We start from the raw sequence: 13550 nt of genomic DNA on the forward strand, positions 1-13550 counted from the left end.
TTTTAATAATATTGATTAATAAGACTCTCTTTTGATTCAACTTTTATTACTTTCCTTTGGAACTGTGGAACATTTATATCAACTTCTTTTACAATCTTGTTTTATTATAAAAAATTTTGATATGCAGATAAGAAGTGGCAAATAAAGTTTTTCTAAATATTATTTATTCCTTTCATTATTGTTGGTTAATAAAGAATTTCTTAAAGTCTGTCAAAGATGTGACTTCTAATAATTTTTTTTGCTCAATCTTATTGCAAACACGAATAATAGAGGGATGTAATTTGTAAGTTACAATAAATCGAACTGAAATTTGCGTAGAAGAAAAAATTCCCAATTGTCCGTTCAGTAACAATAGATATGGGTGCAAGTTACTGCCTCACTCGTAAATTGAAGATGATTTCTAAACAGCTTGCGAGAACAATTCCGTGTGCGTGTGAAGGGTTTCGAGTGGCGTCTATTAGGATGGAATCGCGATCAGCAATTGTGGCGATCGCGACCACGACCCTCTTCACTTTGATAACTCTTCGGCGACCTTACATTAACCACATCCCGCGAAATATTTTATCCCGCTATGTATAGAGCGCAACACCCTCCTCTCTTTCTTTTCCTCTTCTTTCGTTCCCTCTCCGACGTCGCTCGCGTGGAGTGCGCGCACGATAAATTCACGTAAAGGGCCCATATAAAACCTCAAGGGAGATCCATTCCACCGAGAATTTCCTTCTAGCCACGAGTTTCCTCCCCCTTTCATCCCATCTCGCGTTCTCCGTCTCTCTCTCTCTCTCTCTCTCTCTCTCTCTCTCTCTCTCTCTCTCTCTTCTCTTCGAACCAATCGGTTACACGACCGAGAACCAACTTCCCGGCGAATCGGTTCTCATGCTCCGAACCGCCGCGAAAGAGTGGCATTATATTCTGGAGCGGTTATATGTGCGAACACGCACAGCACGCGTGCACGATCGAACTCGTACGTGTACACGGACTCTACAGAGCCCACCCGTAGGTAATTCGTGGCCGGGAATCTATATAACCCTGGCAACGAGGGGCCCGAGAAGATCGGAGGCTGCTTATCGCCCGTACAATTTCATCGGCACTTAAAACGTCATCCCGTGAGACCCCACCTTTTCATCAGCTAATCTCGTTTGCTCGTTCTCGAACGTCGATGCCCTCAATGTCGCGCATTACGTTTATAGGACGTATCAGCCTCTCGCACTTACTGCTAGATTAATCGACTTCAAATTTTTTAAATTTATTTTTTAGCGAAATTGTTGAAGCAATAATTCAATGAATTTACCAAGCTTGAAAATCTGAATTTTAAGTTAGTCCTGTTTTATAAGTTTTAGTAATTCAAAAGAGTCTTTTTAGATAAGATATATAAAATTAAATGTTAAACAGATAATGCATCTTTTGTTGGAATTATTTCTAAATTCGGTCGAAGATCTTTTATTTCTGGATATGTATTTCTGGATAAATTTTATTTATATAATGGACTGCCTTGCATTTTATTAAGTAATTGTTTTAAGTCAATGTTACGGATGCAATAAGATGCAACTTGAATAACTGCGGAAACAAGCGTAAGGAAATAAATGCGAATATTTCTGGTGCCCAGACTTACCGGAAACGATCAGTTCACTGTGAAATCCGGTTGCTTACTCAGCACACGTATTTCCGCATATTAATTGGATCATTTCTCAATTGTTATTTTTTTCTTTTACTTCAAACTATCTTCAAACTACTGTTTAAGTTACATTGATATTTTTTATGTCACATATTATTTTTTTGTATTGTCGAGGTATATATTTTTAATATAAATTTGGTGCGGACTAAAAAAGAGCTCATAGCCTCAAAAATTTCTAGCAGTTAATTCCATAGTGAATTACATAGCATTAATTTGTGCAATAGCACAATGGATTTTTTTATTTTGAAGATGTAAGATTCAGGAATCTTTTTAAAATCGATGTATTACGAATGAGGAATGCGCGTTCGGGATCTTACCGGAAGCGACCAGTTTCTCGGTCGTTTTATTAGATGCCGACTTCCATTAGATGCCGATTTCACGCCATTGTGCCTGCTCTCCGGCACGACTTCTTTGGCCTTCGCGGTTAATTTCCTACGGAATATGCATTCATGGTCTTTTCGTAAAATGTCCTAGCCGCATCCTTTCTCTCCTCCCCTACACGACCCGGTGGCAGGAAATTTAAATAATTTTGCTAATTTGATTCGCGCAATTTTAGCCTTCTCGTTAGCCGTCAAATTATATACGCTGCACGATTCTCGCGTTTCTTGCGTTTCCGGTAATTCGCTCGAGGATCATTGATTGTTTGAACGGAAGAGGAGGATAAAACCAGCTTTGTATTCCTCTCGCTATCGGAAACGACCAATTCCGTGAGAGCGAGTCGTTCAGTCCGATCTAAATTTCTATTTAAATTCCACGCTACGCTCTCGCTTTCACTATTGACATGCTATTAACGTATCAATTGTCACGATGATAAATGGCTTTCTGAAAGCAGTCTTACTTCTCGCAAGATTTTTCATTTGTGTGCTTGTTAGAATGTGAAATAGTCTTTTCTTTGATCTGATATTCTATCTATTCTAACACATATATACAGTAGATTTTGTTTCAGTTCACGTTCCACACTATTTTATTCTCCTCGTCGAATCGTGGCGCCGCGCGTCTTGTCGCCAATTGAAAAAAATTTCCCACGATTGTATACAGACCTGTATCTCACACCAGCGAAACCTATTTGCATTCCGGATAATAACGCGCAGTAAGACACTGCATATTATTTCTGAAATTCCGCGCGCCGACGTTTATGAACTGGCGCACAACTCCGCGCGACGCATCGAATAATTTTGCCGATTGGATCCTCGCGCTCGTCGACGGAGTGCGAGCTCTTTACGAGTTCCGTAAATTTCATCCGTTTTCGCGAGCTCTTCTCGCGAGCTCTTCGCGAACTCTTCGAGAGATTTCTCGTTCGAGCGACTGATGTCATTCGATCGGAAGCGTACTCAAGAGTTGCGCGATATCGTCGCAATTAGACGACTTCTTTGATTGTGGCGATCGCCCGATCGATTCACTCGCATTTATTCGCGACGTTTCAGAACTTTCCTATTAACCGCGGCGGATTTATGTTGGATACCACGTGCACTCGCACGACGACAAACCCAACGAATGCGAAGAAGAGAGGAAGATTGCTTGTAATCGATGACGATTCGAACGGTTTCGTTAATGTGATTTAACTGCAATTCTCGTTAGAGACAACTTTACGCCTCCTCGGAGGGAGATATTCCTCCTATAACCCGCCCTTATAAACCCGCCGCTGTTTCTCTTCCCTGCTGCGCGCGTGATCGCCTCGGCCGATCGGCCGTAGTTTAATTGCCGTATCGATATAATTTTGTAGGCGCAACGAGGAGGAGGAGCGCGATTTCGATATCGCACGGTATCTCTCCTCCTCCAATTTCAAGGGGGCGACGACGACTCTTGGTCGATCCGTGTACCCTCCCCGTGTCTTTCCATTGCACGTTCCGCGTCAGTCTCGATTCGGTGTCGACGTCACGTCGCGCCGGAGCACACAATCGAGTTTATCACGACTTCGAGTGGAACTGACCTTCGGGGGCCGTAAAGTGTTAAATGACGTGTGATATCCGTAAAATCTACCCCGGCGCGATTTTTCCGTCCACGCATCGTTTCCTATTCGCGTCATTTTGATCGCGCGGCGTGGTATGTGTGGCATGAGAGCCGAGCATGGCCGAGGTATCATGCCTCGGCGAGATGAAGATGTGCAAGGGCGGCTGGCACCATGCAATCGCAGGTGGTCAATTAGAATCCACGTTCTCTCTCTCTCTCTCTCTCTCTCTCTCTCTCTCTCTCTCTCTGTGTGTCTGTCTGTCTGTCTCTCTTGCGCGCGCGTGCATACATAGACATGTACGCACACACGGGTACCGTCGCGGTAATCGGGCCTTTACACCCTTTTTTCTGAATTTATAATTACGAGGCCTGCGGCTGCGCGCTCCGTAACGATCCATGCCTTTTATCCGGCGTTTGCTTCATTCCCCGCTTCCCGCCCCATTTCGTTCTTTCTCTCCTCGGCCTTCCTCTCTTTTTCTTGTGCATAAATAATAAATGTAATAATATGAAATATTGCTCGAAATGCCTGAATAATTGCTTTTCTTTATTTTATCCCTCGTGCGTCGAGAATTAACGCGGATTTATGCGTGATGTTAATGGAAACTGAAGTGAATACTTGTTAAATGGTTGAGATCAAGAAATGCGCGTGTGTCTACGTCTACGTTTTATATATATAATATATATATATATATATATATATATATATATATATAATAGTGAAAATATAATAATATAGTAATTGAGTTTGTTGAATAACTGGAAACACTGTTACATAACCTGGTAGTTTGTATTAGTTCTACAGAATTTAATGATCCAAGAATGCTAAATCTTTTTATATATATTTTATACTATATTAGCTCATTAGATATTTCAGCATAAGTGAATGCAATTATTTAATTATATAAAGTCGTCGTTCCTCTCTCTCCAAACTATCAAGCTTTTAAATATACTTCCCAACCTATATATTTTCGCGACAAGATTATAATAAAAGAGATAATACATACATGAACCTAATAAAATATAAAATATCGCGCTATAAATATATAATAAATAAATAAGTAAATGTAGGCGCTGTTTATATAAGACAGGATTAAGCATAAACATTTATTATGTGAAAAGCGATACTGTATACTTTTATCGAGGCGAGTCATTTCGCAAAATGATCGCCTTTAGTGTCGCTCAAGCATTCAGCCATTGCACATCGATCAATCATCATCTGTGAGCGTTTCGTTTGACGGAGTTTCTCCGGCAACGGTATATCTTTGACGTACGCATACACAAGCGCTGCAGATGTATGTCGTGTCGGTGCATACACGCGAAATACACGTCGGCTTCTCCGTTTCTGCGCCGCGTTCCGGGTTTGACCTGGTTCTTTGCCGGCGTACAGTTATGACGCGCGGTTACGCTTACCGGCCCGTGTCCACTCTCGATTTTGCCGGGGGAATTCACTCTCGTCGAAACGCGAACGTAACTTGTGCTGAATTTCCATTGGTAGCCGATGCGCTCCACCGATCACGAAACGGCCTTGCCCGATCGCCGCACCGCGACCGGTTACCGCGGCTCGACGATTCCGCCGCGGCCCCGTTCCTTGGCGGGCCTTAAATTTCGATCTGGCAAATCTAGCGTATCGACGATTAACGGCCTCCATAGGGCCGTCCAGCGCGACCTGCTTTTTTGCCGTCGCGTCTGACCACCCGAGGCTGTTTCAACTGTCGGCGAAATAATCCATAAATAACATATCGGCTTTTCTATCGCGACCATAATTCAGCTTAGAGGGCGTTTGCGATAATTGCGTGTTGAAACAAAATTTTATTTGTCATAATTAAGCTTTTGGAAAATGTATCGTCCAAACTTTCTTCGTGAAGCATTTATTTTAGTTTTATAAACGGAGTCTTTATTAACTTATTTATATACGGAATCTTTATTAAATAAATATTTCATATTTTATTTAAAGAGACGTTTTAACTATATTTATAAACAAAAATTTCAGATTTCACAAAATATTTTATTCCATTTAATTAAATTAACAACATTAGTATCTACAAATCATAATATCATCTAATAAATTAGTCTTTAAATTAGGTTTTAAATTATCGCGATGCATAAAGATATTTATCAGTAAAAAAAAAAAACGATTCTGTAAATTTACACTTTTATCGTTTTATGTTTCCACTGTTGTAATAACATGACATATTGTATTTTCACACGTTATAAATCAGTTGCACGATTTCTACAAGTAATATACGTGTGCTTCTCATAAAGTCATAAAACGACATTTGCTCGAAGCTGAAGGTGTTCCGCAGCAATATTATGTTAATGATCGTCGCATTTAGCACAGCGTAGATATGCTACATTTCTAATTAATTATAAAAGACATTACTAATGCGTGCGGAAATGCGTCTTCTACCATTCATCGCGCGTCGTTGGAAAGTTGCTACGACTCGTTAGTTTTCCATTAAAGATCTCAGAGAGATGAATCATATGGTCACGAGCTAGATTCGATACGCAGTAATTTAAGTAATTTGTGAATTCATCTTTCATACTCATTTCGATTTAGAAAGTTTGGGACACGTACAATAGACGTGCGCAGACGCTGAATAGAATTTATTTATCATTAAACCGTGCTGATTTATAGCAAACGTCATGTTTCTTTTAAGCTAATTGTCCATAAATTAGTTTTTCACGATTATTTTCATGGTTATGCTTAGTCGTTTTAATCACTTCTAATTGTATATGTTTATGTATGTTGTGATAGATTATGCGATTCATCCCGTTAGCGATATCGTTATCTAGTACGTGCTTTTCACAAACGTCAGGAGTTGTTAAAGCTACCTTACGTGATCGTGCATTCAAATGCGACACAAGCTTTCGCAACAACGTCAAGAAAAAGGAGGAATTCGTGTCAGTTAATTAATGCACGACGACGTTTCTTCGCTCGCGATTTTCCCGCTCGCAGAGAACTTATCCATTGACCTCTCGCAAATTACGACGACTGTACATTTATGTCTATCATTAAAAAAATGTTCGTGTCGATCAAAGTGCAATATCTAGCTGCATTCATTATCGAGAATGTTATTCGTTCGCATAGATTAACCGATAAATATCATCCAGTATTATTTATAGAAACAATCTAGTAATTTTAATTACGAATAGTTATATTGATTGTAATTCTTATAATAAATAATAACGGAAAGTCTTCATCACATAATAACTTAGTTTTAAAACGACATATTTTCTATTAAATCTATTATCTTTTATTAAATGAATTTTCTCGCTATTAAATTACTAGACATGACAATAGAAAGTACAGTAATGAAATCGCACGTTACAAAACGTATGAAAAATGTTGAAGGAGATAACAGTATTCCTTTCAGGGATTATATTTTCATCCTCACTGATTGCGATTAATCCGTGCCATTAGACGCATCTAAATACCGGCGAGCGATAATGTAAGTCTAACTTGACCACCCCGCCGAGATATTCTCCCCCCCTCGAATAATTATACTTTCCATAGGCGGCCAATAATTACAGAATACCGATACGCCGCCGAATGGGAGAAACAAAAATGGCTATCGCGCGAGGGGAATAAACGAGGGGCAGTGGCTGGACACTCTCTACCTGGATCGAGCGCGGCCGTCGAGGAAAAACAAGTGACAGGCGTTGTTAATTGGCAGTCTCTAGATGGCAATTAAGATTAATAACAAGCTAGCAATCGTCTTGACTGCCAATACTCCTCCGCGCGCGTAAATGCACAGCGTGGATGCGCTCGCGATAGGGCTTCGCTTTCACATCCGCGAGATATCCCCATTAACCAACCCTTTTCGATTTCATACACATATTTAATTTGTCAATTCTAATACAGGTCTTTTTAAACGTCTTTTTTACGAAAATGTCGCGTCACCAACAACTTTCAAACAGTTGCAGTAGTTTTATTTTTCAAATGCGTAGACAGTCCTCTTTATTTATTTAATAATTATTTATTTATTTATTTAATAGATAAACAAATGATTCAATGAAATTCAATAGAAAAGATAAAATCGTTTGAAATCGTTTTGAATTTGAGTCGAATAATCTGAGAACAAAAGAGAAAAAAATACAAGAAATCTATACGTCTTATATCAGAAGTCAGAATACGAAGAGGCTGCTGTAAAATAGACACGCGTATTGCTAACAATACAGATGCGAACTCAAGTTGGTCTCCAATGTACAATCGGACAAGCCGATAAAGATAAAGTCAGCGATCGAAGCTCTGTCATTTTTACGCGGATGCGTCTCTTGAATGCTGTCGCGATTATCGCGCCGAATCCGTTGTCTCACACAAGACTATTTGAGGAATCGTTATATCTCTGCTGCCGCCGCGCGTAATAAGACCATCTTTATATGGTACCTCTTGCGAAAAACGATACACCTCGCACGACAGCCATAACGGATGGTATCCGCGCGTGTGGCAATCGGTTTCTATCTCTGACCGCGTCTTAAATGCATTATCGCGTGTTAATGACGGAGTTTGCAAGCGAAAGATGTCGCAAGTACGGACTGCTTCTCGATAAATGCTCAACGACGTTGCAACGCAATTAAAAATCATGATGGAACGAGTGTTATGTTGCTTATTACACAGCATTGTCTAATGTATGTAAAGAAATAGAAGAAAAAAAAAAACCAATAATTTTGATGTTTTTCTTTTTATCTCTTTTGAAAGTCAAAATTATTGGCATTTATCTTTTTTGCTGTTAACGTGCGAAATTACGTAAAGAAAATTTAAATATATAATCTTTAGTCAAAATTTTAAATTTAATGTTGAAGAGATATAAGTTTATTTTGAAGGAGCTCATATTTTCGAATCGAGAGAAATCATACATTGTTCATCACGTCGTTTTCTTTCCCGCGCTTGAAATTCTCTCGCGTTCCTCTTGCTCTCGCGAAAAGGTCGATTCGGCTGTAATACTTATTATATTGGCAGGCGCGCAACAACAAAATGCGGCAAACCGGTCGCTCTCGCTTTCGAATTCACTCTCACTCTGCTCGCCTTGAGAGAGTAGCCTTCTCACCTGCATCGATAGGACCATCCCGGGATTCCTTTTAATTTGCCTCCAAATCAGACCTTTGTTTCCTTCTTTGGCTATCGTATCGATGCCAAGACGGCCGAGACGGCAAACATCGCGCGAGGGAGGTCAATCCATTACACAAATATACTTGCAAATCTTGTTTTGTTCGAACACGATTTTGACATTCCAGATAAAAAAATCTGATTCGAAGTTTACATGCAATATTAAATATCAGAGATGTTACAAACGTTGCGCGATTTCAAACTGAAGACGTATTGATTTTATTATTTATATTACTAAGTTTAATATAAAATGTATATTATTGATTAGTATTGATCTTGCGTTGTTGTAGATTCGTTTTGTTGGCTCTGAATAATGCGGTGTGTGCTCGTAGATATCAACTGCATCATCGCGCAGCTCGAGGCGATGAAGATGCATATCTTCCGTGAATCGCGCGTAATTATGCAAACGTAATCTTTGAATTTGATTATTATACATAGATATTTATCTACGAAAGAAGATGTATGAAAAATATCGACATTAAAAGCAAAAGAGCAAACTGTAATTGTTGTCAAATATAAAAGATATTTTCGATCGCGCAAGTCGTCTCGATAGCAGCGGCTACGAATGACGAGATCTCGCTCTTCATCTAATGATAATGTCTAATTAACCGGTAATTCCAGACTCGCGTGTGTATCGGTGGGAGGCGGCGATTTCGACCTGGAAGCTCGCATCCGTCATGTCTCATTAAATATTTAAACGATCGCCGTAACTCTATCTTAAATTTCATTCGCAGTCATTAATTTCCGAGCAATCTCATGGGAGAATGCTTTGCGCTTACATCACGAGCTGAACGCGTCGTTCGCAGATGAAGATACAAAGATAGATAATGTCAAAACGTCTGACATGTTGTAATAATAATCTTGGCTCACCGCGTTAAACGTCACAAGATACATTACGAATTTATAATTTAAATAATTTCAATTATCACGCGGGGCACTGGTATCGCCCATTTGGTATTTTTCTCGAGATTCGCGTGACTCGTGGAGGATCGAGCAATACGCGAGAACGTGTTCACGAATCGGGGTTACAGCAGAACAGGTTGACACCTGGATGGGGTTTCGTAACAACGGCGGCGCGGCGTCCAGCGCGCGCTTTCGGGGAAATGACGAGCGCACGAGCTTGCGCAAGGCGCACCGCCGCAGCGATTTTGCAAGGCGACTCGCTCACAGGCGGAGAGACTGCCGCCGCGTGCGATGTATCCGCACGGGATGGAAAGCGTGGGCTCGCGAAGGCACATACTGATATATATTTTGTAGACCCACGCGCCTTCGAACGACATTCCTTTCGAGATGGAGTCGCCTCCGGAGAGAGCACTCCGCCGCGTCGCCGCGCCGGACCGGGACAAGTTGATGCCCACGTATACGCGAGGAGAGAAACAGCTGTCAAAGTCCGAGCCCGAGCAATGGCAAAGAAACTGTTACGATTAAAATTCTCGAGAACGAGGATACGCGCCACGACGACCTACTTCGCGCGCCTCCTTCGTCCCCGCGATCCTGTCGCGCGCGCGCGCGCGCGCGCGAGAACATTACCGTACTGAACTTCCAAGGTTTATTTTACATATCGAATTGGAGGTACAGAATGTCACAAGTTCTGTAGTTAGAAAGCGAATTGAGCAAGACATCGGGAGAAGGACATGGAAGACACCGCGACATCTCTATGTCTTTTTATTGCGAATTTCACTATGCGACACTTTGTAGCGTCATTGTATGATAGTGTAATATATAAACTTTAACTACGCAGTCGCGTATTATTTATTATAATTTAAAATGGATTAGAAAATTGTAATTAATCAATAAAAGACGCATTGCTCAAAAGTTTGCTCGTAGTTGAAAAGCGGCTTATGATTTATGAACAAGGTCTTTAATTAAGTATAGGTTTGCTAATTTCTATAAATTCTCAAGAATTCAAACTTTTTTACGATATGACGTAAGCGTAGAATATTCATGACCACTTTTGATGGTTTAAAAATATTCACTCACCGCAAATGACTGTGGTATGCGAGATAGGTATTTTGACTCACCTGCAACAGAAAAGAAAAATAATGTTAGCGCGAAATTCAGAAATTCTTTCAATGGTTGGCTCCGCATGTCAAGATAGAAGAAAATATTAATAATTATTAATTATTAATGGACAATTTTATATCTGTTAATGAATCCGACGTTAGATTAATCGTAAACATATTTAATTATTATTTTGAAAACCGCAAGGACAAGTGTGTGTGTGCGTGCGTGCGTGCGTGTGTGTGTGTGTGTGTGTGTGTGTGTGTGTGTGTGTGTGTGTGTGTGTGTGTGTGTGTGTGTGTGTGTGTGTGTGTGTGTGTGTGTGTGTGCGCGCATGTATGCGGCTATTAATTTATAGTTATATAGAAGTCACTTGGACTTAACATTTTATCTTCTTAATAACTTAATTACTTTACGTTCGACAAATGCTATACTTGAAATAAAAATAGTATTTAAAGAAAAAAATCTTTTATTTATCTATTAAAAGAAAAAATAATAAATTAACTGCATGTTTAAATGTTTCGTTACACGTGATGTGCAAAAGGTTATGCAATGTTAAATAATATAAAATAACTAAAATGGAATACAATTAAATTTATTAATTTAATTTAAATTAGATTATATTAAAATCATTTTGATTCTATTTCATAAACGTAGTCGTGTTGTCTTTATTTCAGATTGCTATGTGATCTCCCTATGTGGTTGACACCCATGGTTTTTTGGATTATACAGGCTGCATTCTATAATCCAATCTCCGCATTGGGTGCGGAAATACCTTCAACCCAACCGACCGATGCGTAAGAAAAAAATAACGTTGTTATGTTAGGTGTTCGACCACTTTCTCAGATTTCTATTGGCGCTTGTGCGACCAGATCGGAAATACGGATATCATATTGAGACACGCGTTGTCTAGCATAATCGCAAAAACACTTGCTATATTGCTGACGATTTGCTTGGTGTATTATTTAAATACACCAAGCAAATCGTCAGCAATTGGATGAACCCATAATAATTATCGTTTAATAACTGGCCGTAATTATATAATAATTATATAATAATTGTAATTATATAGCGCGCATTATAATTACACGCTGCGATAATTATTTTCGACACCGATAACGTTTATCTCAGTCGTATCGCTTAAAAATATACCGCTGCTACGGAAATTAGCATTTATTAATTTTCACAGACATGAAGTTATTGGATTACTCTTCAAATCACTTCTTTTTCTCGCTTACATACATTTTGCATTAATGTAGCCATAACGCGATAATTCAAAATCACCATTTCGGTTAATGTAAAGTCGTCTGATGTATGAACCCGATTTCACCGCGATGCTTCTCCCCGTCCGATCTCATTATCCATAATTATATCTCGTGCTAATTGTTACATCCCGAGGAGAAACGCTCAAGACGCTCCCGCGACGACACGAGGAATCGCTTATTAAATCTTGGCCCATTAATTCCGCGCGCGGAATACCGGCGGCGGGACCTTTGTGTGTAGCGCAAAAAACGGCGCATGGGTGCCGCATTCAAAGCGCGGAAGTGCCGACACGCATGATCTCGTAATGTTCGTCGTCGACCGGGGGTGCCGGTAACCACGTACGTGGACAGTCCCCCGGGATTTGCATAATGAGAAATTATACGTGTGCCAACAGCGAGGACACCGTGGCGCGCGAATGTGGCGCGCACGCACGGAGGGACCCCTCGAGAGTATAATGATCGTCGGTTATTTATATCGCCGTTGACCTCTGCGGCACCCCGTGACTCCGCGTGAATTATCTCGCGAATTCAGTGAACACCAATATCGAAGAAGATATGTGGACATTATATGAAATACGCGTGTTAATCGACTATTTCCCTTTCAAATTTGTTAAATTCACCCTGTAAGATGATCCCATTGCCTGATCTCATAATCTTTTCCTTTCACTTGGAATAACAAAAAATTGTTAACATTTAATCTTAATATATTTGATATTTAAAAATATCGATATTCAATACTTTTATATTATCCAGAAATTATTAATATATATTTGAATATATAAAAGTACCGAAAGATTAATACGTCAATTTGTAGTATCGATTTTATCTTATAATGCTCGAATAGAAACGTCGATAGTTTTATCAATTTATTAAATAAAAATATCTTTAATCATACTTTTAATCGTCAAATAAATGAAAATAAACGTTAAATATTACTTTGCATTATCAATTAAACGAAAGCTTATATCCTTAACGACTAGGTGAAAGTATCGATATTCTCAAACATCTTGATTGCGTGTGTGCGAACACGTTGCATACGAGGTGCATGCATACCTGTGCCCGCGGAAAGAAATCGCACGTTCGACGGGAACGGCACTTGCTCACGCTTACCGGGGCAACTCTATTAATTACTGTTAATCGTGGCAATTAATCGCTCGACGTCCCGTGCCATCTCCAGATGAGTTACTACATTGTGCTCGATGTAGCCGTAGCTCACTGTCATTGGCGTACGAGTTATAGTTTCTTATCGGAGTCGTTACCACGCCCGGTATCACGTCTTCCGGTCGAGGTTCTCCGGGACGATGTTACAACTACTCGTTTGTTACAATCCTGTCTCTTTCATAAGCTGTCGGCATCCGGAACACGTGAAAACTCGTGCGACAAGCGAGTCCGATCCGACAACGTGCATGCGTTATAAGAAGCGCGGAGAGCCATTCAGCTTAATTATTAGGCTACATTATTAGTTATTAGTACCTGAATTCAATCATACTTGATACTATCTTTATAATTATCAGTCAGAAGGAAGGTAGTTCCTTTAATAAGAAAGCTTCGAGATAAA

At 39.9% G+C, this 13550-nt stretch overlaps 3 protein-coding genes across 6 annotated transcripts in view; 2 read left to right on the top strand and 1 right to left on the bottom strand.

The window, feature by feature from the left end:
- LOC105432188 (transmembrane protein 234 homolog) overlaps window positions 1–12922 on the top strand; it is a 54450-nt gene extending 41528 nt beyond the window's left edge. Inside the window, exon 5 of the transcript XR_016140806.1 lies at window positions 11388–12922. The gene's annotated coding sequence lies outside the window, so the exon portion shown is untranslated. The remainder of the gene's footprint in view (window positions 1–11387) is intronic.
- The window catches only part of blo (bloated), a 110345-nt gene that overhangs the window by 38499 nt on the left and 58296 nt on the right, over window positions 1–13550 (bottom strand). The gene's annotated exons all lie outside the window — the stretch shown is intronic.
- The window catches only part of LOC148934950 (uncharacterized), a 145962-nt gene continuing 134997 nt past the window's right edge, over window positions 2586–13550 (top strand). The window contains exons 1-2 of one of the 3 annotated variants that reach the window (XM_089082997.1): window positions 2586–3806; window positions 11408–11527. In XM_089082997.1, the coding sequence (XP_088939123.1) occupies window positions 3718–3806; window positions 11408–11527 (209 nt within the window). In that variant the 5' untranslated portion in view covers window positions 2586–3717. The remainder of the gene's footprint in view (window positions 3807–11407; window positions 11528–13550) is intronic. The other 2 variants (XM_089082998.1, XM_089082996.1) reach the window with 2 other exon arrangements.

The sequence above is a fragment of the Pogonomyrmex barbatus genome, unplaced genomic scaffold (genome assembly GCF_055798465.1).
Source record: "Pogonomyrmex barbatus isolate J1 unplaced genomic scaffold, ASM5579846v1 scaffold7, whole genome shotgun sequence".
NCBI lineage: Eukaryota > Metazoa > Arthropoda > Insecta > Hymenoptera > Formicidae > Pogonomyrmex > Pogonomyrmex barbatus.